This window comes from Platichthys flesus, chromosome 7 (genome assembly GCF_949316205.1).
Source record: "Platichthys flesus chromosome 7, fPlaFle2.1, whole genome shotgun sequence".
Lineage (NCBI taxonomy): Eukaryota > Metazoa > Chordata > Actinopteri > Pleuronectiformes > Pleuronectidae > Platichthys > Platichthys flesus.
Genome location: NC_084951.1, coordinates 13,760,707 through 13,784,926, shown reverse-complemented (window position 1 = coordinate 13,784,926; position 24,220 = coordinate 13,760,707). Strand labels below are relative to the sequence as shown.

At 41.2% G+C, this 24,220-nt stretch overlaps 1 protein-coding gene across 1 annotated transcript; it reads left to right on the top strand.

The window, feature by feature from the left end:
• Window positions 1-2,716: 2,716 nt before the first annotated feature.
• pik3cd (phosphatidylinositol-4,5-bisphosphate 3-kinase, catalytic subunit delta) lies at window positions 2,717-23,348 on the top strand. The gene is made up of 23 exons (XM_062392232.1): window positions 2,717-3,090; window positions 3,945-4,155; window positions 4,897-5,125; window positions 7,516-7,748; window positions 8,019-8,195; window positions 9,166-9,321; window positions 9,862-9,951; window positions 10,993-11,214; window positions 14,016-14,112; window positions 14,715-14,845; window positions 14,923-14,973; window positions 15,074-15,241; window positions 15,445-15,566; window positions 15,660-15,803; window positions 15,881-15,980; window positions 16,068-16,234; window positions 16,517-16,626; window positions 16,901-16,979; window positions 17,067-17,234; window positions 19,209-19,332; window positions 19,565-19,710; window positions 20,706-20,838; window positions 20,931-23,348. The coding sequence occupies exons 2-23, from the start codon at window positions 4,015-4,017 to the stop codon at window positions 21,066-21,068; spliced, it is 3,126 nt and encodes a 1,041-aa protein (XP_062248216.1). The 5' UTR covers window positions 2,717-3,090; window positions 3,945-4,014; the 3' UTR covers window positions 21,069-23,348.
• The last annotated feature ends 872 nt before the right edge of the window (window positions 23,349-24,220 follow it).

Below are 24,220 nucleotides of genomic sequence, written 5' to 3'. Positions count from 1 at the left end.
ATATTGTATCATATAACAGGCACACACATAATTGGTAGCTCTGCTAGTGCTAATAGCTTTGTGTGGCTGTGGCATGAAGCAGTAGTTTGTCTTAACTGCTAGTTACACATTCAAAGCGACAACTCAAAACAATAAATAAATCGGATCCCAAATTGAATTTCTTCATTGGGTCATGACATAACGGTTATATCTAAACCGTTTCATTCAAGTTCTTGCAGAAGTAATATAAATTCCAACCGTAAAGTACAGTATTCGTGTCTAATTTGAATTCATATCGCAGTCAGTTGTAAAACAGACTCAAGTAACAAATGGTTCAGCTGTGCAGCTTATTTGCAGACAGGGCTTTCTGGCCCACAGTTGAAAATAGTGACTGTTGAGTGGTGCCGGCTGGGAAACAGGTTCATACAGTGAGTCTGCAGCTCATGCCGAAAGTTTCTCTTCTGCCCAATCTCTTCCTGTTTTCACCAGCTGGTATGAACTGCATTCACAAACACACAGGAACCAGTCTGCCTGATCTTAGTACACGCTCCCAGCAGGGACGCCTTGAACGAGACATTGTTCAACAAGGAAATAGAGTTTTCAGAGGTTAGGCTTTCAGGGTGAGTTGGTACACGGTGAAGCATTAACACCTGCAAACCAAACTCACAAATAAACAGAACTGATTACCACACATTTTGCATATGTTTGTGCAGCTGCATCATATCTGGCGAAGACATAATCTGACCTTAATACCAATTGAAAAAATTTACATTTACGCTGTGCGTGTTGAGGGTGAAGAGTTGTAGTGTCATGTTGTTTATGTTGGCCCCATCATTTCCCCTTTCTACTACTGCGGTTTGTGTTCCACTTGTAATGTGAGTCGTGTCATTGTTAACTACTTTCCTTTTTATTCTTTTGAGCATTTAACATGGCACTGGTACTTATCCACTCATGTATTTGACCTGCTTTGTTCCAAACCTGACGTTTTATGACCAGTCTGTTTTTAACTGTTTGCCTTTGTCAAGAACTTTGTACGATATGGTATGCAAAGTGCTCTATAAATAGAGATTACTGTGTTGAAGTACTGATGAAGGAGGAGATGTTTCCTACTGATTCTGCTTTGATGACAAACATCCACCTCCTGAAAACTCAAATCAATAATGAAAGTGAAGTTCACTTTGGTTTACTGTGAAGTTTAGAAGTTGTATGAAGATTTTAACTTAGAATGCATTTTGTAGTTTGAAGAATTTTTTCTAGCAAACATTTACATCACAATTTATTTTTCACAAAATTATTCTTTATCATGTCTGAATATTTATATCTGTATTTTGGAAATGTCTCTACATTTTTAGCCTCTCTCTACGTTTTACAATGGCTGCATTGTCAAGAATGCACACGAACAACAGTTTCACATGCAGTCACGTTGCAGCGGGCCGGACTTTCTAAAGGGACACGATGGTACCTGGAAATACACTTAACCTCGGTTTGAATTACAAGAATTTCATTAAGTACCAGACGCGTCTGTTCTATTGTGGGTCACAGTCAGACATGTGAAACTCTGCAAAGGATAGCAAATGGGGAAAGTTGGAACTTCCCTTTTATCTTTGCTGAACAATTTCTTGTCAGTTAATTATTTTTGTATTATTTTATTACAAAATATAATATAATATAATGCCTGATATCCTTATATATACCTTAAGAGGAGATTAAAGGGATTGATCGATTAATGGATTATCGACTTGTCAACTTTTCTATTTTGTTCCACAAAGACAAATTACAACAATAAAATGCTACATACACATAAATATGCCAGTTGTAATTATTTTTTAAATGGCATATATAATAGTAAAACACTCTCTGGAGCCATTTCTCTGCATTGAATTCTTTTACACATATTTCTCTCCTTTAAACTCTTTATTCCTACATCACGGTCTGCTAGTTTTACTTAGGTCTACACAATGTGAATATTTCCTGAACCTGGTTCAAAACATAAACATATTTTTTTTATATCGAAAGCAGGATATTCAAACTTTGAGAAGCCTTTATTTGATATTTCGTCTGACAAAAGACTTAAATGATTAATATTTGGTAGTTTATTTACTGTCCATCAGCTAATTTTGATAAATTTTGATAAATTAGGAAAGCTTTAACCTTTAACCGCTTTCCTCACCCCTCGGAATGACATCTCACCGGAATGACCTGAGTTGAAAGCGTTCCAGTTGCACAGGTACAATCTTTACGTTAGCCAGCTAGCCATTGTTAGCAAAACCAGTTCATAATAAGGCATTAAGCGGCATTTCACGCACACTAACATCGCAGTGTACACGTCCACCTACAGTAATTGGACAGTAGTGTCTGACAAATGACAGAAGGGCTAATAAACAGTAAGAACTACAGCTTTCACTGCTGATGATACATTGAGGAGCCATTTTGGAATTCGAAGTCAGGGGTGGTAAGGTTATACCGTTTTTCCGAGTTGAAATTCCAACTTGAGGGGGCATTCCAGTTAGTTACTTTTTTTTGTGGATTTGGTGGCAACTCTGTTTACCCCTGAAACTCCAAAAGAGTTTTGTGGACTCAAACACTTCACCCACCCCTCCATCGACATAGTGGTGAGTAGATAATGAGTGAATTTTCTAATTTGGGCGAACTATCCCTTTAAGAAAAGATTTGTGGTCATCGGTTGTGTAGTTGTGAGGTGAACCTGCTGCTCCATAGCAGACAAAGGTGATGATGAGAGCTGTTGAGGAAGGACGTGTGTTACTTTCACTTCGCGCTCAGTGAACTTTTGCAGGACGGCCCCTTGGCCTGCAGGGGGCCGTGGAGGGAGAGCTCAGCCTGTCCGTCTGTGGACCAGTGACCGCGCACACGCACAAACACACACGTCCCCGCTTCGCAAGAACCGTGACAGCGGCTCGTCCGTGGCGTCAGGCGCCGACTCTCAACCCGCTCACCTCGCCTCCTCTCCGGGGATCAGTCCGCAGTGTGCAGCCCGCCGGCGGAGGGAGACATGTCCCGGTGATGTTCCAGACAGGCTCCATGTTCGCTGCGGGGAAACCATGAGAAGGTGACCGGCCGCCGGAGCTGACAGGCGGGCGTCTGCGCCAACAGGTTGGGATAAGCTCATCTCCATGATACCCTTAGTTTGTGTTCTAACACATCACGTCTTACATCTGTGTGTGTTGTCGTGTTGTCGTGTTGTGCAGCTGCCTCCTCTCTCCACTTCCCTCTGCTGAATTCACACCTTTTCTTTTTTATCAAATATATTAAAAGACCAGAGTTGCTTTTGTTAAATCCACTGAAAACCATTTTAACATTGAGATCGAATCCCTCTTCATCTGACACTGAGCTACAGCCTGTGCAGCTCTCACATAGCACAAGTGTTGTCTTACCAAAATCAATAGTCTAGAATTACTTAAAGAGAACCTACTGACGATTACACAATTACAAATATACAGTGTTCGGGCTGTACAGTGATTAAAATAACACAACATCAACTGTCGAATTATTATGTTTCATTATCATTTGTTTATATTTCAGTACAATGAAGTTCATTGTAGTGTGTGTGTTCACCTCATTTGAACTCAGAGGAAAGGATGTTCTGACAGAGCACTCGGTCCCATAAGATGGTGCATGAGTTCAATCGGTTTACCAACATTATACACTGATATATTATATTGTGTGTTATATATGTTTTAATATATGTTAACTGCTGCCTCATTGTACAATTCAATACCTTATTTACTATTGGCCCAGCACGGATGAATAAAGGATCTGATGCAAGAAACTACGGGCTCACTTTGCGCCTCGCTAAATTCAGTATACACCATCATTCAGTTTTTTTTAGGAGTGTGTGACACCTCCAGCCAACACAAACACACACATACACACACAGCACATGTACTCGTACAGTAGCACATGTTAATAGAGAACCTATTAACCCCAGCCAGTGTTTCCTCTGTTAGGACGGCTGTGAGCAGCAGCAGCAGCAGCAGCAGCAGCAGAGGGGCTGACGGTAAATGAGAGGCCGTCACCATGCCCCCGGGGAAGTATGGGATGCAGGAGGAATGGGACAAGGAGGGCGTCTGGGAGATCATGATGGACTTCCTGCTGCCCACTGGGATCTTCCTCAAATTCCCTGTGTCTCGGAATGACACCATCAACAGCATCAAAAAGGTACGTCAGCTCACGTCCAAAGCAACGTGTGTTTAAAAAAAACAGAATGTGATTTCCCTCTCAGACACAATCTATTAATCATAAAATGCACGTTTATCTATTATAATATAGCCCTGTGTTTCTAATACACTATATAGCGTATTGACTGCACAGCACTGAGGCTGTTTTTATTTACTAAATTCACTCAAAACGCTTTTAAACTAATTGCTTGCCTTAATAGCTCCTTCAGGCATTAAACTAATGAAAGTCTCAACAATGCATGCGTTGGCTTCTGATCCATCTCGGAACATTTTTTGTGATGCAACTGTTGAGAGAAGCAGCTCCAGCCTTCCTCTCGTCCCCGGCGCACACAGCCAGCTCTCTGGTGCTCAACGTGAATGTGCCAGTTTCTATGCCAACAGTTCTGCCACTTCAGGCTGTTTGATTTATCTGGGTTAAGTAATGATACTCTTGGAAGCTGTTAAGACGATTAAGAAATTAAATGTCTCTCTAGTCAAAGTGATTCACAAGGTTTTATTCCAAGAGACAGTTCAAAAACTTCAAGGGTCATTTTATTGAGTTTTTTGCACCATAGGTTATCGTTTTGAGCCCGGACACAGATATCTAAGATACAGCAAAACAAAGTTGTCACTGGTTGAAGGGTTTTGAATCCGAGTTTCCATAAAGCATCCATTACCCGCACGGAGATCACACTTCACGCAGTCAACTCATGTGCTGTCACCCTGACGTTTCCTGTCTCAGATGGTTTGGAAAAAGGCCAGGAGCGAGGCCCTCTTCTTCGCCCTGGGAGACCCCGATGCTTACGTCTTCACCTGCATCAACCAGACAGCGGAGCGGGAGGAGCTGGAGGAGGAATCGAGGCGCATCAGTGACGTGCGGCCCTTCATGTGCGTGCTGAGGCTGGTGGCGAGGGAGGGCGACCGGGTGGAGAAACTCACCAACACGCAAATCAGCCTGTTGATTGGCAAAGGTGAGCGACAACCCACCAACTGAAAGAACTCATCTTTTGTTATTATACCACTTCATGGTGTTGGTGTTTGCTGGTGTTGTTGTGCATTTGGTTTATATAAGGTAAGATGGTCTGCCGTCATGTAAAAGAAGAGAGATCTGTCCCAGCTGCTCCGGCCTGATTCCAGGCCTGTGAATCTCAGTCATTCTAACAAAGTCATTTATAATCGATGGTAAACTGATTCACAGTGACTGACAAATCCGTCCTCATTTTATGGGAAAAGCAACAGAAGGGGTTTCCCGTAGTGCAACACACATTTTGAGTAGATAGAAGAAATATGCTGTTTTTGAGAACGACCTGTATCATTTTCTTGGCACTTAGCTTCTTCTTGGCAGAGGAAACTGAGAGTTTCCGTTCTTAGTCGTCCCAATAAAACTCTGATTGGTTTGTTGCTTTTCCCAATCGGAGGAAGATCCTCAGCAACAGGCAACAGCACAATTTGAATGGTTGAATAAAATGATGTGACAGTAATTCGGGGGTGGGAGTGGGAAGGAATCCAATAATCACTATTCTTCAAAGGAACTCTGATTAAAAAAGTGATTGTTTCTTTGTTTTTTTTCATGACATTTAGTCGTCATAATTTATTGTCTTTTGCCTTTTACACCCTTCAGTTTCAGTTCTTCAAAAATGTTCTCTTGGGGATACCCACTTTCTCTTTTTCATTTATTGAAGTATTCATTTTACAACAACAAATGGCAGTTTAATAGTGTCATGTACAGGTTTTACATATAACTAAGAACACAATATAGACCAGGGGTTTTCAACCAGGGGTCCGCGGCCCCTAATGGTCCGCAACGGCATTGCAGGGGGTCCGCGAAATTAACACATCAACACATTTCCAGATTACTCTTGAATATCGTGAAAAATATCTAAAATAAGAAAAATATATCTTAAATAATATAAAGGTGATGAGTGGAACCTTGAAATCGGCTGGGGCTAGAAACTGCCAGTAGTGCATGTGTGTTAAAGGGAGATGTAGAAGAGCGGTTGACCTAGGTAGAAAAACTCTCAGGAGGTGTTGGAGATGTAGTTTGTGTGATGGGAATTTTTATTTTCCCAAAAAGAAGGCCCAAAAGGGCAGAATTAATAATGAAAATATTAAATAAAACAAAAGAGCGAAAAACAAATACTTTGTAATAAGAAAAATGTATTGGCATGATAGCCAAAACAATTAATTGCAATAACAGTCAACTTTACCACGTTTGCTAGTTGAGAAACCATTTCTTAGGAGAGTTATAACACTTACATCTATCCATTAGCAGTTCTCCCAACAGAATGAATAGACAAGCTTAAATGGGGCCTAAGCACACCCCTGCAGTTGGCACAAACCATGAACGTTATGATCACCGTTACTTTAACGTTCTCTCAACATGTCAGCTACATGTCTGTACATTTAAGTCATGAACGTTATATATTGATGAACATATGGTTCTGAGATGCAGTACAACTACAAACTGCATTTTAATTTTGTTTTCAATTCTTAAGCACTGAAAATCAACCATTTTTGTTGTTTTTTTCACAGATTTTTCTAGATTTGTTCAGTAGATATATCTAGATTTGTTTGAGGTTTTTAAATAAAACCAACATGGAGAACCAAATGTAAAAACTTCCTTCTATCCACATGCACGCACACACAAACACACACACGTAGGCACGCGCGCCTAGGCACATCAGTGGGCCGCGGATTACTTTCTAGTCAGAATGGTGGTCCCGAGACAAACCAGTTGAAAACCCCTGATGTAGACAACTATCTAACTTCGATACAGACAAGATGGTACAAAGAAATAAAATAAAATATGGGTTTGTAGCACAGTGCAAACTCTTTTTTGAAGACTGTAAATGTTTTCAGACATTTACGTAGTTAAGTTAAGTTAAGTCTGCAACATCAAATCACAATCTTTTTCCACCATTATAATACCAAACGTGACATTATTAGTTGTATGGTGAGAGACAGATTGGAGTTTAGGTTCCAGCAAATCGTACATATCACACCTACACGTATTCCTGTACAGACAGAGGAAAAACAAGTGACCCGTTTTCTAGATTTCCTCATCTTATTTTGATAGTAGCTGAATCTTTTGTCTTAGGAGTTCTCCTGATGAGAGTACATCATTCAATATTTTGGTATCGAGACTTGTTTTGCCTTCGAAGGGAAAGGTAATGAAAAGAAATGAGTTTGTAAATTCTTAATCGGGACTGACAGAAGATATGAGAAGCAGACTTTCAGCTCAACTCCATTGGGTATAAAAGAAAACATGGGGAGACAACAGAACACTTTAAGCTTTGAGTAAAAGTTCATTTAAAAAAACTCTTTCACTTTAAGAAAGGAGCTCCTCTGACTTTTTTTTCAGGTCTGCATGAGTTTGAGGCCCAGAAGAACCATGAGGTGAATGAGTTCCGGAACAAGATGCGCACGTTTTGTGAGAACAAGGCCCAGGAGCGGCAGATGTTGCCGTGGCAGCAGTGGATGGAGTACAGCTTCCCGTGCGACCGGGAGCCGTGCGGCTCGCCGCCACATAGCGGGAACCCCAAGTCCAAAAACACCAAGAAGATGTTCATTAACGTCAAGTTTGAGGCGTGCGATGTGAGTGTTTTTATGAGTCATATTTGTCAAAGCAAATGTTATGGTTTTGACGGGGCAGCAGCAGAGAACTACACAAACAACTTTGACTGTGACTGTGCGTCTGTCTCGCAATGACAAATTCCTTGAGGGTGATTCAAAGTAAATGTGAACACCTTTGGAATTCCCCCTCCCATATGACAAACAACATCCACTGACATAGACGATGAACTTTTTCATTTTCAGGGAAATTGGCAAGTTTTGTTTGGATCATGTCCCGTGTTGATGTTACAGGAAAGCTTCATGCTGCAGCAGGACCCCCAGGACCACCCGGTGGCTCTGATGAGGAGCGCCCTGAAGAAGAAGGCCACCGTGTTCCGCTCGGTGCGGCAGGAGGCTGAGGACTACACCCTGCAGGTCAACGGGAGGTGGGAGTTCCTCTACGGGAAACATCCCTTGTGCCAGTTCAAAGTGAGTGACCCCAAAACCAGCCAATTGCTATGGGCAGAGCTTTATTATTACCGGCCTCATTCTTCTTTTTCAAACTGCTGCTTGGTCAATTGGCTTAAGGCAGCTGTAAGAGGAGGTTCACGAATTTCCAAAGATTCTGGATTTTGACATTGGGGTTGTTGCATTAAAGCGATTCTTGTGTAGCTTTACGTTTGGTGTAGCAGATGATGAATGCAAACACACAGTTTGAGCAGAAGCAGAGAAAATGAAACGGGGGCTATTTGAGTGCAAAGGCAGGGTTTGATGAAAAGTTATACACAATCTGAACATAAATTCAACAAGTCATGCGCTAAAACTGAAAGACAAAGCTCTTGAATAAATACAGGAAAAGAGCTCCATAGGTCTCTCCCGTTTTATGGCCTTCAGATGTGGATATGCAGTTTTAGAGGATATTTGCTTTAGACAGTGTCATTTTTCAACCAACGATTTTAGAAGTGAACTCACACATTCAATAATGAAATCAAACATTTACACAATTAATGAATGTCACTTTATTGTGATACATTTGTAGATTTTTTGACTGCTTCAGTGCTGCACAAGAAGTGAATATTTCTCTGTAAGCACCAAAGCTGTTATTTTCTCAGTGCATATGGATGAGTTTCTGTTCAGTTCTTGTGTGGCTCAGTGACGGTGGAGGTCATTGTCAGATCAGGAGCAAAGGTTTTTAGTGGCAGGAGACTCCACTGATGATTTTCAAACTGCAGCTACCTGCAGGAGTGACTCACATCTGTCTCGCAGCGCTTCAGAGAGGAACTCCAGCCATCCGCACATAATGAGATTTGGGCTGCATTAACCTTCAGCAAATGAACAGCCTGCAGGAGTTAACCATCAGGACACTGGGAAATATCTTTGGGTGACCTGACTGATGGCTTTACCAGTAAACGAAACAAAAAATCTCCCCCTATTTGTTGTCTGTCTTTTGTCTCACCAGTACATTTTCTCGTGTTTGAGAAACGGCCAGAACCCTCATCTGACCATGGTTCACCACACCACCATCAGCAAGTTTCAGGAGGAACAGGGCAGAATGTGCAACCAGGTATTCAAGAGTCGCTCCCAGTCCAGACCTCCACCGCTGCCGCTGAAGAAGGTAAGAGGTCAGCGGACGACTGTCGTCTGTCATTAACAGAGCAGCACTCTCTCTCTCTCTCTTTCTCTGTCTCTCTCTCTCTCTCTCTCTCTCTCTCTCTCTCTCTCTCTCTCTCTCTCTCCCCATCTCTCTCTCTCTCTCTTCTACTCTCTCCTCAGCACAGTTGTTCCACCGCAGACTTTGGCTCACTGCAGACATGCTGTGTGACACAATGCAGATTATTTAAGCCTCTTTTGATTTAAGGCTAACGTTTGACTTACGCTCTATATGCAGCAGGGAAGGACGTTGTGAATATTTGTTTCAGGCGCTTTCAGAGTGCTCTGTCTATTCATTCCAGTTTCAAAACATGTTCCTTTTTCTTTCTTTTGAAAGGGTTCATTCTCTTGTTTCTATCTTTTTGCATGTTGCCAAACAGGAAGTTGTAGCAACAGTTTGACGCCCTTTAGACTTCAGTGAATGCTGTCAACGAAAGGTAAATGTGATGTTAAGGACGGGAGGTAGAAATAAAGATTGTTTCTCTCTGCTGTCTTCTTTCTGCAGCAGAATACCTCTTCACTGTGGTCCATCAACGAGCCGTTCAGCATTCACCTGCTGCAGGGCAGCCGAGTCAACGCAGATGAAGGGATGAAGGTGCGCTGTGGCTTTGCAAAGGCTTCTCCCTCTTTGCTGCTCAATGAAATGTGCCATTCACTTGTAAACCAATATTTTAATTTCAGTTGTAGGAGCAGCGGGTTTGACATATAATTGATAGGGGCGTCACATGGTCTAGACCACACATTTCCCATAATTCATCAAGGCGGTTGGTTAAAACTTCAAAACAGGAAGTGGGGAGGGCCTATCTGGTTTATACGTCTCATTCTGAGCCCCTAGATTCTAAGAAAGTAGAGAGAGTTCATGGTGTCTTCCACGTTCTCACTTTCAGTGCGCTTCTTTATTTTTTGAAGCATACATACATACAACATGCATACAACCCCTGACCTATGTTGAAATGCGACAACCTTTTTTAAAATGTAGACGTTTCCCTGAAAATCAAAAGCATCTAGAAAAATCCACTCACAATCCACATCTACAATTTATGTTTTGCTCTGTACGTTCTCTTTTGTCTACAAATGTTGCCAATAAGATAGAGCGTGAGAAGACCTGCGCAGGGAACCCTGTTAATGTGTGTCTGTGTGTGTGAGTCAGGTTCATAACTAACTATGTTACTGTTTATTTGGGTTATTAAGTGTAAGTGCACTTCTGCCTGCTGCCTTAGACCAAATCATGACTCATGGCAAATTTGTCCTGTCACATCATTATCAGTGAGGCGCTGGTTTGAAAACCCACCCTGGGGGCAATTAACCACTCATAGATTTTGTAAATGTAGATCCCGACTATCTTGATGTGGCAAAAGGCAGGAGCTTAATGCTCCCACAATATTGAATTTTACCACCAATTATCTTTTGTTTTTGACAGACTCTGCACAGCATTGAAAGGAATTGCAACCTGCTTAGGCTATGAATGTGTCGACCCTTTGACTCATAGTGACACAGGAAACTGTGAATCATCTCATGAAGTCTGCACATCTTCCACAAACAATCTCCCTCACAGATGTGCTTCAGCTTCCAAAACCACATGTCAGGCGCCCTCATCTAATCACTACTGTGTGTATGTGTGTGTTTCCCCTCGCAGCTTGTGGTGCAGGCCGGTCTGTACCATGGCAGCGAACTGCTCTGCAAGGTGGTGACCAGCTCGGAGGTGACGGTTTGCTCCGAGCCGCTGTGGGATCAGAAGCTGGAGTTTGACATGAACGTGGCCGACCTCCCTCGCATGAGCCGCCTGTGCTTCGCACTCTATGCCGTCATCGAGAAAAATAAGAAACCCCGCGGCACAAAAAAGAAGAACAAGAAAGCTGTGAGTCCGGCCGGTAACTTGTGGCGGCACTGAGCCTCGGTACACAGCTCATGATGGAGCATGGCGAGTGTTGGGGCCTGGCGTGAGTGCGAAGTTGTTGACAAGCACAAACAGATCCGTTTCCTCTCTCGTGTGTAGTCAGTGTGTGCTGTTTGGGTGTGTTCAGCTGCTGCGTCTGGTTGTGCAAGTGTGTTTAGCGGCAAGGCTGCGGTTGACGTTTCATCCGCTTTAGCCCTTTTATCTGCACATCACTCCAAGGAAGTTAAGAACAGGAAGAACATTTTGAAGGATTTCTATATTCATCTTCCGTCACTTACAGCACTCCGGCCCACAGAGCATTTTTACATTCAATTCACTCCTCAGTTAGAAGGCCTCGACTCGCGGGCGCTTTACAGTCGAGCCCTGCAACAAAGCAATTTTCTGCTGCTGTTATTTCTCTCAAGGGAACACTTTGGGTAAAAGTTGTTTAGAGCACAACCCCTATTTAATTTTTATTATCTCATGACAAAGAACAACAAACCTGGTAACAAGAGATTACACATAAACACAACATGTAGCAAGAATCACTCAAAGTTAGTAAAGTAAGTAAAAATAATCATCAGCATCAACTGTATTTATTTAGCTCTTTATATAGCGCACAAAAAAAGCAGACACAGGATACTATAAGAAGACAGCATCAGATAAAAACAAATTAATACAAATAAAAACAATTAAACATTAAAATATTTGAAGCCCGGGTATACCTGAGGCTATAGTAGTGCTATAATGGAATTGACTATAGGGCTACATATTAAAAGAAAAAGACAACATCACCCAGTCTGTAAAAATGGGTTTTAAGAAATGATTTAAGATTGAAGTGAACAAAGTCTTATGTACTAATGCACCGTATATATAATAATGATGTATGTACCAGAAGTTATTTTTACAAGCAGATAACATCTGTAAAGCCAACCTGCAACACTTTTTTAGATTATGTTAACCACTTCTTTGACACTCTGTCAGGAATACAGCTAACGTCATTTCCCGGGCACCATGACGTCCTCACACAAACACTGATAAACAACACAAGCATGATGTGTAATGTCTGTTCGATGTTTGGATGTCATGGTGCCGGGAGATAAAGACTGCTCCTTGTCTGCACTGTAAAGAAAGACAATTCTTAAACTTATATTGGATGGTAAAAGTCAGAAACCCATAGAACAAATACTTAATTTAGTACTGAACTGTTAGACTATTTGAATAGTTTTGATCATGAATTAACTTTTCAACAATTGGTGGTTCCAGATTCTCGAATGTGCGGGTGTGTTGCTCTTTTCAGTTTAATGGAACAACTTTTTAACTTGGTCTGAAATGGACATTTTGAGCTCTTGGGTATTATTATGGAAATTTTCTGAATGTGAATCTGAATCAGGGAGTGGGTTCAGGAATGTTTGGCTCCATCTGTGAGATAGGGCATTTTTTTCATAATTTCGATTGATTTCTCAGTGATTAATTCATTGATCTTGATGAGAAAAAATAATCCGGCACATTAAGTGGAGTGTGAAATTGAGTTTAGCTTGATTGATTTTAAGGGGTCTGTTGGGCTTTGGTGTAGATATGTCTTCTACTCAGTGCTATTCTGGTTTTATATGCTTTTTACTTTTCATAGTTCAAAATATGAATTGAGAAAAATAACTGTTTGATTAATGAATAAAAGAGATACGGATAAAACATTAATAAAAAGTATTGTCTCACTGAGATGTTGAAATAGTGAAATTACATCTGTCGTGCTTCACTGCGAGGCTGCATTGAAATAGACTTAACGCACACACACAAACAAACTTCACTGTACACTGAGTAGTACAGTGTTACACGACTAATTCCCCTTTTCTGTGGCTGAGGTCTTAGCAGCTTTTGTTTTGATGCGTTGCAGTCTGTGGTCAACAAGTTCAGACAGACCTCACAAACATGCTGTGCAGGTGTGAGTTTTTTTTAAGCGTATTGAGGCCGCTTCTGCTTTCCGAGCCACTTCTCTCTTCTTTTTCCCCGAAGTGAAGTCCTGCCACCAGAAACTTAGATGGAAGTTGAGCTATTTTTGACTGGCTTGTTTTTGTGTATTGCTTCTTTTCTCATGCATTTGTTTCATTGTTAAAACGGTGATTGGTCCAGTCATTTCTCTTCTCATCATTGCCTGGAACTCATTTAAATGTTGGATGTTTTTCCTTTTGGCCACGACACTTGAGACTATATAGACTCACTCATGTATTTTCTCTTTTACTAAAGAGTGGAAAGTTCTTTGCTTTGCAGTTTAATATTTAACATGATAATTCCTTTAAATTAACATTCTTATTTTACATAACGTCAAAGATCTCTTGATGCTCTTTGATTTAAATTTTTAATAATTTCCGGACAAAGGATCTTTTGTGCAAGTGTTTCAGATTGATTAACGAGGACAGCTTATCTTTAAAGAATCAGCGAGCTGGTTTTATTTATACTCGTCTGATTGTATATCCCAGCTACCATTTGTATAAGAAATAAGTAGAAATTAGTTGATTCGTTCGAAAACCAGCAAAACTTAATTTAGCTTTGACTGACTACTCCGACTAGTTTGATGGACACAGTGAAGGACAGACAGAGGCAGGATTTGGGAGGAGAGAGCAGCTGAGAGACACACATTAAACATATGCTCCCATGTGCAAATTCAGTCTCAAAGACACAATTTCCATGATTTTCCTGCTGCAGATGATCAATAATCCCAAAGCAATGAAATCATCAAACCCATTCCTCACTGTCCTCTCTCTCTCTCTCTCTCTCTCTCTTAGGATTGTCCCATAGCCTGGGTGAACACCATGGTGTTTGACTATAAGGACCAGCTGAAGACCGGGGAGTTCCTGCTGTCCACGTGGCCGTCTGTTCCTGGTATATAGCCTCATAGCCCTTTCTTACATTTCCTCCTCTTAAAAAAAACACTTCACTTGTTCACAGCCTCCTCCACAGTGAGGGCTGTCATACCCGAAGTGACAAGCACATATTCAGACATTATGCATTCGCTGTTGTGCAACACACAAGCCACGTTAATATGTGGAAATGGCTGTTGTTTGCTGGTGTCAGATGTTTGGCTGATAAAGTACAGCGACATGTATACTGACCAGTAGGGCTGCAGCTATACATTATCTGAACTCTAGACTGGAGTATTGTATAGATTATACCATTGATTATTCAAGAAATGGTTTTGTTTATTAAACCTCTAACATATCATAAAAGCATGCTAAATATGAAGCAGCAAAGTCCTGCTGCACATGCACATAATGGTCAGAAGCTCTGCTTGTGAGTTTAGCTGCTGATTCACAGTCATAAATTTAAACCAAACTTCGATGCAAAGAATTTGAATGGAGGATCTTTGCAGCCCTGTTTAACAGCATTCATTATTTATCTTTGTAATTCTCAGAGAGGGATTATGATCCTAAAAATGGTTCAGGATTGCAGCAGAGCAATATTCATATGTGATGTTCTCATCACAGATGACAAAAGTGAGCTGTTGAACCCGATGGGTACGGTCGAGAAGAACCCCAACGTGGACAGTGCTGCAGGGCTGCTCATTCGTTTCACCAACATCCGACCCCATCCTCTTTATTACCCTCCGCTGGACAAGGTACTGATTCCCAAAAGGCTTTTTTTAATACATATTTAATTTGAGTCTTTAATTAAATTATCATCATCCATTTTCAGATAAATGACATAGAGAGGAATGGTGATGCAGCTGTTGTCACTAAACTGGAGGTACGACTTTCCACATCTCACATTCTACAGTTAAAGAAACAATCTGTTTGTTGGTGACCAAATATTTTGTATTCATTTATTTTTGGGTCATCCTCTGTAGTACATGAAACTAAAGGAAATCATGGACAACAAGAACTACACCGAGTTTTTTGAGGATGAAAAGGAACTCTTGTGGAAGCTCCGGACTGAAGTTTGCCACCATTATCCTGAAAGTTTGTCAAAGCTGCTCCTCATCACCAAGTGGGGCAAGCGAGAGGACGTAGTTCAGGTATAATGGAGGAGAATATCCCCCCTTTGATTAAGTTTTGTTTTCTCAAGTGTTTCCAGGTTGTGCTAAAGAAACAAAACACTCATCTCACTTTTGGGTTAATAATTTCACATATTGAACGTTTAATACCTGCATGTTACATGTTAATCTGAGGGTTTTAATTATTCTCACCATATGAAACAATGTAATTTGATTCTCTTCAGATGGTGAATTTACTGAGGAACTGGCCCGACCTCCCTGCCATCCATGCCTTAGAGCTCTTGGACTACAGTTTCCCCGACCCAGCGGTGCGTTCTTTCACGATCAGATGTCTCAGGAAGCTCAGGTACACAGATATTTGTTTTTACATCCATGAGACATTTCGTTTTTTGTCTTTTAATTGAATTTTTAATCTATGGTCCACCTTTTCTGCACACAGTGACGATGAACTACTTCAGTATTTAATCCAGCTGGTCCAGGTCCTGAAGTATGAGTCCTACCTCGACTGTGACCTCACCACTTTCCTGCTGGAGAGGGCTTTGTCCAACAGAATGATTGGACATTTTCTGTTTTGGCATCTCAGGTGAGACGCAGCCCAACATACAACCCAACATCACATACCTCTGCAGCCTTTTGTTCAACTGTCTGTGTTCAACTCAGGTCGGAGATTCATGTGGCGTCTGTGACTTTGCGCTTTGGCCTGATTTTGGAGGCGTACTGCAGAGGAAACATCCACCACATAAAGCTCTTAACCAAACAGGTATTCTCACGTGGTTGTACTCTCTGACTTCAGGCACAATACGTGTGAGTATTTGTTTTGTTCTAAATCTCATCTTCTGCCCTACAGAACGAGGCTCTGGGCAAAATGAAGGCCCTGAGTGACTTTGTCAAGTCGGGCTCCCAGAAGATGACGGCCGAGGACCTGAAGCTGTGTATCAGACAGGAGTCCTACCTGGAGGCCCTGTCCGAACTTCTGTCACCACTCAACCCCAGCATCATCCTCACCGAGATCTGGTTAGCGCAAGACATACAGCAGACACACACAACACACTTGAATTTTTTGCCCCCATAATTTCATTTTTATTCTTGGCTTATACTGCATTGCAAAATATATGAATGTAACCTAAATAAACACTTCTTTTTTTTTTTTAAACCCAACCTCGTCATTCTCATCCCCATCATATATTGTAAAAGAAATATTCATTTCAGCCCATAGTGTATTATGTCCTTAGTCTATAAGCGTGACACACAGTTAAGATGATCAAATGTTCATAATGAGTGTGTTTACTCTCGCAGTGTAAATAAGTGCAGATTTATGGACTCCAAGATGAAGCCTCTCTGGTTGATGTACGAGAACCACTGGGCTCCAGGAGACATGGTGGGCATCATCTTCAAGAACGGAGATGGTGAGATACAAGAAAATCTGAATTCATGGCAGCATATTAACATACTGTGGACGCAAAATGTCAGGTCACACGCTGTAGTTTAATTTAGTTTAGAGACACTAACTGGTTAAAATGCATAGTTGTACATAAGAGTGCAAAAAAAAACATAAACATAAACATACACGGAAAGGGAAGCCCTCGAAATCCAACAAGAGGAATTTTAGAAGTCATACAGAGCCAGGGATAAAATGTGCAGGAAATTTTAATGCCACCTTTTTTCACTCATCACCTTTAGATCTCCGACAAGACATGTTGACCCTCCAGATGATCAGGCTCATGGCAACGTTATGGAAGAAAGAAGGCCTTGATCTCAGGTACATTGGGAGCAGCTGCTGATGTTATTGCACGAGCAGATCTCCTACACCAACCTAAAACTGTCAATTTCACCTCCACACTCACAGGATGATCCCTTACGGCTGCTTGTCCACTGGGAACAAGATGGGACTCATCGAGGTGGTGAAGAACTCGGACACCATCGCCAACATCCAGCGCAACAACAGTAACAGTGCCGCCACAGCTGCATTCAACAAGGACGCCCTGCTCAACTGGCTCAAATCTAAGAATCCTGAGTGAGTATGATGAGCTGCTACATTGTTCACTATCATCTGGTCTGAAGACGGTCCACTGATCTCTGTAGAAGGAATCACGTCTTTAACCCAAGAACCCGGCACCGGGTCACTTATGTTCGCACCAAGGTTGTTTAAAACCACAAATTTGTATCCATCCGTCCATTTCTGAGTATTTTATCATGATCAGGGTCACGGGGCGACCACATGTGTCCGAACGGTCCCTTCATAGTAACTTTTCCCAGATTCCTGCTAGGAGTAATCCCAAGTGCCCCTGAACCAGCTTTGTCAAGGTTTTGGTCTTAAAGGGGACTGATTGTGATAATACATATTATATAATACTATTATATTGTTATATTATTATATTATGATCATTTGTATTTGAGTTATTATTTCAAAGGGTATATATTCTCTAATATTCAGAAAACATACACATTTCCTACAGTCCATAGCTGCAGTTCCTCTTTTTTTTAAAGCGCCTGTCCCTTTAAGGCCCGACTTCTAATGAAGACCTTGTCTGCTCTGTGTTGCGATTTGTCAGCCGGTTCCAACAGGCTCTCGCTTTACCTGGCTTTGTTAAAGGGCCGATCAGACTATGGCCGCTGGGCATGCCGTGCATAATGTTAATGTGGTCCTGGTATCGTCCGGACCACTGACGAGGTGTTTCAGGAGCTTCAGGAACAGTGTTTTCTATGGGGGGGATGGAAGCTCTCTGTACTGTGGTTTTTTTTTTTACTTTACACACCTTTCAAAAAAAAATCTCTACTAGAATCAGAGTTTGCTTAAGAAGACCACCATGCATAATGTTTTTTAATGTTTAAAGACCACCATGCATAATTCTTTTTAATGTTTAAAGACTCTATTATCCCACGATGTAACAGAATTAGAAGAGCTCGTAGAAGGGGACCCTGATAGCTTGGGTCTAGACAGCCTTTGTTCCAGGCTGTCTGTCTTCTCTGAACCTTTATGTCCTGCTGTGTCCCTACGTCCTGATCTGATGGTCAAAATGTTAAGAAAATACTTTTTAACCCTTCGTTCCGGTGACAGTTGTTGCCCAAGGCCTTATGTACTATGTTTTGTTTAAAAGGGTCTTATATTTGTTTACAACTATATTATAGTGTTAAGAAGTATTTATTAAGCTTTTTTATACAGGTCTTATGATTGCTAAATGGGGATGATACTATTTTACTAAGCAACATCAGTCGTGATCCCAAACGGATTTAGATTTTTTATCCATTTTCCTAATCTATCTCAATGAAGAAACAACAACGTCTTACAACATAAAACACAGTAGCTCTATTTGCAACAAGCAGGAACCAGATTTTATTGACATTGTGGAGATAATTTTTGTGTTGTAAGAGATGCAGTGTGTGTGTGTGTGTGTGTGTGTGTGTGTGTGTGGGCGTGTGCGTGTTTGTGTGTGTGTGTGTGTGTGTGTGTGTGTGTGTGTGTGTGTGTGTGTGTGTGTGTGTGTGTGCAGTCTGAATTGTTCATATCAAAATATTTATCGTGTGCAGTGTTGTGAGACCGTGACAGACCCAGACAAAGTGCACAGGCGACTACAGCTTTAGCAACATTAAATGAGAGTAGGTTTTTATTTGGTGCCAGACAGTCTGAAGGTCCTGTCCATTCTAAATGCTCCTTGAAGAGGGAGTACCGTTGGGTGTAATGAATAAGCCTCTGTACGTCACGTTGGAAGGACAGGCTCAGCTGACTGCACGACAGAACAGAGAGGTAATTAACTTGAAATGCTGCCGCGCCCGGAATGGAGAAAATTTGTAAAAGCTTAACACGGTGAACCCCATGCACGTCTAGACCGTTAAAGGACGTGACAGTCAATCATTAATTGGCCACAGGATGTCTTCTGTGAATATTTCATACAGCAGTAGGAAAATCTACCTCATGACTGAATGCTGAATGTGTTTGCACAGTAGTTAAGTTGGTTTCCCTTGTTTCTCTGACTCTTTTTGTCACCAGGGACAAACTTGATGAAGCCATAGAAGAGTTCACGCTGTCCTGTGCTGGCTACTGCGTAGCTACTTACGTCTTGGGCATCGGAGATCGTCACAATGACAATATCATGATCAGGGAAACTGGACAGGTGAGGGTAACTGGTGTAAAACATAAAAAAAACAAAAACAATACCGACTGTTATGTTCCCAACAATCCAACCACCTTAATAATTCTTGGCTGTGACTTTTAACTTAATTCCATGATAATTTATTCTGATTAGAGTCATTTTGGAGCAAAATCATTCAGGTCAGTCCCCAGTTGGTGAGTGGGGTCAGTGATTCAGAACCGACTCAACAGTCATTTTAACCTTTGTCCCTCAGCTGTTCCACATTGACTTTGGGCATTTCCTGGGCAACTTCAAGCGGAAACTTGGGATCAACAGGGAGCGTGTGCCTTTCATTCTGACGTACGACTTTGTTCATGTGATCCAGCAAGGAAGGACGAACAACAGCGAGAAGTTTGAGAGGTACAACATTTACCAAGGAGGTTATATTTTTACCCCTGTAAGTTTTTATGTTTGTAAGTATGTAAGCAAGGTCACGCAAAAGATGTTGCATGAAAGACCACAACATTTGTTGGAAGGATGTAGTTTGGGTCAGGGAATAAACCCCATGATATTTTGATATGGCTCCAGATCAGGTGGTGGATCCAGAATGTATTTATTTTTTCACTTTGTTTAACATTGTGAGACATTTTCAGTGATTTCTGATGAAATAATTGTTGGATCTTGATAAATTGTTTTGCTTCTTTATTTACAGTTTTCCATTTTATAATGACAAACAGACCAAATATAACTATTTACAAGATGATATTAGAATTACCAGTTAAATACCACATTTGCTCATGTAGCAAGGCAGGTCAGTTTCATTATTAACATGAGGTGATCTGACACTGCTCCGAGAAAGGAATTCCAACTCTCAAATCTGTCCTGTGTAATGGATTTGTGCAGTCAAAGTCTTTCCATCTGTATAAAAGACAACATCTCCTTGAGCCAATGCAGAAAGTAGGGTAGAGTGGTAGACAACAGGTCGGGAGAATAGGTTTCTTGGTGACTAAGCGATTAGGTAGCGAGTAATCTGCGACTATTCATGATCTTTATTAAAACAAATCAGGCACATCTGTGAATCAGATTTCTTTTAAGCCGTTTTCAGACATGACCTCCGAAGAACGTCCACACAATTTGGTCCAGACTTTTTCCGGAGTTTGCAGGGAATCCTGCCGAGGGTCCACTGCTGTGTTCTCACAATGTTTCTTTCTGACATTCTGAGGACTTGACACCAGAGAGCTGGAGGGAGAAAGGCTCTCACTCCGGCATTTTGTCAGGAGTTTCTGCAGAGTTCAGTGCATGTCTGAAAACTACTTTAGTGTGCACAATTTGGTGCAGCTTGATGGAATTTAAGGGAACGGTTGTGTATGAGTATATGTTATAACTGACAAGTGATGTTGCGTCCATGTGGTCAGGTTCAGGGAGTACTGTGAGTGGGCCTACAAGATCCTCTGTCGGAACGGGACGCTGTTCGTGAACCTCTTCGCTATGATGAAGGCAGCAGGACTGCCAGAGCTCAGCTCCTTCAAAGACATCCAGTATCTAAAGGTATGCCACAATACTAATGATGATGATTCTGCTGCTGATGCCAATGAGGATCATAATAATGTTGACAATCTTTTGGATCTTGTTTTCAAAAGGATTCTTTGGCTTTGGGCAAATCAGAGGATGAGGCACTGAAGAATTTCAAAGTTAAGTTCAATGAAGCGCTTCGAGAGAGCTGGAAGACCAAGATCAACTGGATGATGCACTCGTTGGCCAAAGATAATAGACCGTGAACACTGAACACCGTAGGACAGCCAAGAAATTATGGATTTTACCTTTATTGAGATAAAAAGGGAAGAAAACACAATCAGATATTTGACTTTATCCATGGCACTTAAACATATTCAGTGACTGTTTACATCTGTCTGGCCAGTCTGTGGTAAATGAAGACCAAGTGGAGGCATCCAAAGACAATGAGAGAATCATGGAGTCTTGTTTCAAACCCCTCGGACAAATCGAATGTGCTTTTGATTTGTTTAAAACTGTTACTTGAAGACCACATGCTAATGTGATGTGATGAATGTATCATGAATCACTGGAGCAGAAGCAGAGACTGAAACTTAATTTCACCAACTGCATCATTACTCACCAGGGAGCCGACGATGGATGAAATCGATTTTAGATGACACATTTCAGTCACAGTTTAGTAGCAGGGCGGCACTTTCACCTCAAGTCTTTCATATGGATTGAAAGACGGTCCACTGTCTGTGTCGTTTCCTCTCATTTCAACTGCCTATTTGCAATTGTCTTTTTTTTAAATTCTATTGTATTTTATTTAATTTGATAACTTTGAAGAACTTGTACAAAGTCATGAAGGATATTTTTAAAAGATGTTGCATTTTACTGCTGTATCACTTGTAATATTGCCTTTAAGTACAATATGTTGCCTTCTGTGTGCCAGTAGAAAGAAAACATAGACGCATTCACAATTTTATCGAAAGATGAGAACAAAGCCCTGAATAGGACCATTCTTTTGATAATATCCTCCTGTACCAGGCTGTGACTCAAAACAGAGCCTCCCAAAACACAAACTACTTAATAGAGAATAGTATATTGTGGTAAATATGCTTATCTGCATTTTTATAGCGTAAGAGGAGAGTTTGCCAGTTAGCTTAGCTTACTACAAAGAGTGGGAAAAAGGTGGAGACAGCTCTGGTTTCATGGATGGTGGGATTCAGACAGAGTCAGGGTGCTGCAAGGTTCATTCAATTTAGTGGCCAACAACCTTTTGCACCAGTTCTAGAGCACTTCACACTACATCAGACAGAAGATAAGATCATCTTACAGTCAAGGCAGTATAAGAGTAGAAATGTACAGCTCACACGTCTCAGTTGTGCCGTGTTCTTGCCTGCTCTACATTTGCGTATGAGATATGATACACATAAAATCCACAGGATATTCTTAAAATTAGGTATTAAAACATTATTAAAAAATGCTATTAGGCTACTCTTAAAATGTTGCTCTAGAAATTTTGATTAAATACAAATTTAACAGGCAATGATTTTATGCCTATGGCTTACACCGTTTTGCCAGTAGGGATGCTGCAGACCCCTCAAATGTTTATTTGCAAGCTGGGCAGAAAGTTTTTACCTCAGACTGTTTCCTGTATTTGAGCGAAGCTAAGCTAACTGTCTAAACGATACTGTAGATCCATTAATGACATGACTGCTATTAGCATCTGGACAGAGAGATGGTCTCAGGCCTACAGCAGAGATGTTACAGGTGTTTGGTGATTATAACAGAAAAATATTTTTAAAACATGTATCAGTAAAACCCTTAATGAGACAATCTGTTGGCAGATGTAAGACATAGATGGGTGGTTGTGTAACAGTTCAGTTGGCCTTCTTGAAAGTTAACTTTCTCAGATGATGCAGTATCCGTGTATGTGCGTTTATGAGCGTCTGTTGTTTGTGATATTTAAGCTATGCATTGTGATTCTCATTGTATTTTTCAACTGATGTGCCAGGTAGGCATGAAAGTGATATGTGATGATTGACCAGATGTCTGTTTATGTGAGCCTGCGTGCTGGATGATTCAATATCATGTTGTGTTCACATTCATTTACATGCTGTAAATCCGTCCCGCAAGGACCGGTTGAATGAGAGAAGATGATGTGCTTTTCAAATCCTTCTTAAGAGGTGAAATGATCTTTACCGTTCGTATGAGTCTCTGTACGATGATGACTTTAAGACAAGGGCGAGTGTAGCTGATGATTATACAGCTTTAACACCTTAAACTACTGAAATATTCACTGGGGAACAGACTTTAAAAATTGGTCATTAGTTTAGAGTTAGTAAAACACTTCTGCTTTCAGCAAGAAGGTGTGAGTCCACTCAATTAATGGGCTATTTTTGCAAATTGTAAAATATGCTGCTGTTGCCTTTTGATGGATTGTTATTCATTGTTTTTAGGCTCGGGGGCCTGATTCACATGTGTGCAGCTAAAACTTTCCTCCTTTGCTTCATTTGCTCTGAGGAGGGAAACATACACTCAATAAACAGTTTGCAAAATCAGATCTCACTTGTAACTTTTCTAGCTGCTGTGCAAGTGTGTGTGGGTGTTTATATAGAATACTCCAACAATATTTTGGCGACCGTGGCAAGAAAAACTCCCTCTGAGAGGATGAAAACTAGGGGTCATCTTCCTAAAGGTTGGGGGACATTGAGCTGCTCCTGGCAACCTACAGTATGTGGTCCATCATCATCAGAGCCCTGGAAATAGCCATCTATCTTCTTCTGGATGTGTCAGATGTCTAACCTTGATGTTCACCTTCATTTTCCAGTAAGTCTTCACTGCAGAGGGAGACCTCACCTACCTTTTCACACCTCGGCCCAATGGTTTGTACTGTATGTTCATTTCAGGGAGTTTTGCTCTTCAATATGTGAGTCCAGGGCAACTTTAATAGCAGGTAACAATGTTTTGGTAGTGTGACTTTGTTGCTTGGATTGTAGGTGAGATTAAGTAAACCTATGTTTTTAAAGCGTTTTGCTGTGGCGGTGGTAAGGCTGCTGTTGGAGCTAGCATTCATCACCCTGAGAAAGAAGTCGGGCAGAGTTAGTTCACTGATAGCAAAACATATCCTTAAGCCCCAGTCTGATCATGCTGTTATTCTTTACCTGGTTGGAGGACACTACCAGCTCTTGGAGTACGACAGGGTCATAGACCTAGTTCAGCTGGAAGGATGGAGTAAACCTGGCATACCTCAGGCTAAGACAAGTACTCTATTCTACAAGTAACTATTATTATCAGTATTATTATTATTATTATTATTATTTTAGGTCAGAGTTTGTGTTTTCCCCAAGGGCCGATTGAAGGGGTAGTCTGGCCCATGCATTACTGAAACAGCAAATTATATTAATTAATCTATAGGCTCTATTCATAACGA

What these genes read in the sequence shown, in the direction of transcription:
- pik3cd (XM_062392232.1), top strand. Translation starts at nt 4,015, where the DNA reads ATGCCCCCGGGGAAGTATGGGATGCAGGAGGAATGGGACAAGGAGGGC. An exon ending in ACGCAGATGAAGGGATGAAG is followed by an intron (nt 9,952 to 10,992) that starts GTGCGCTGTGGC and finishes TTCCCCTCGCAG; the next exon opens with CTTGTGGTGCAGGCCGGTCT. An exon ending in CATCTTCAAGAACGGAGATG is followed by an intron (nt 16,627 to 16,900) that starts GTGAGATACAAG and finishes CATCACCTTTAG; the next exon opens with ATCTCCGACAAGACATGTTG.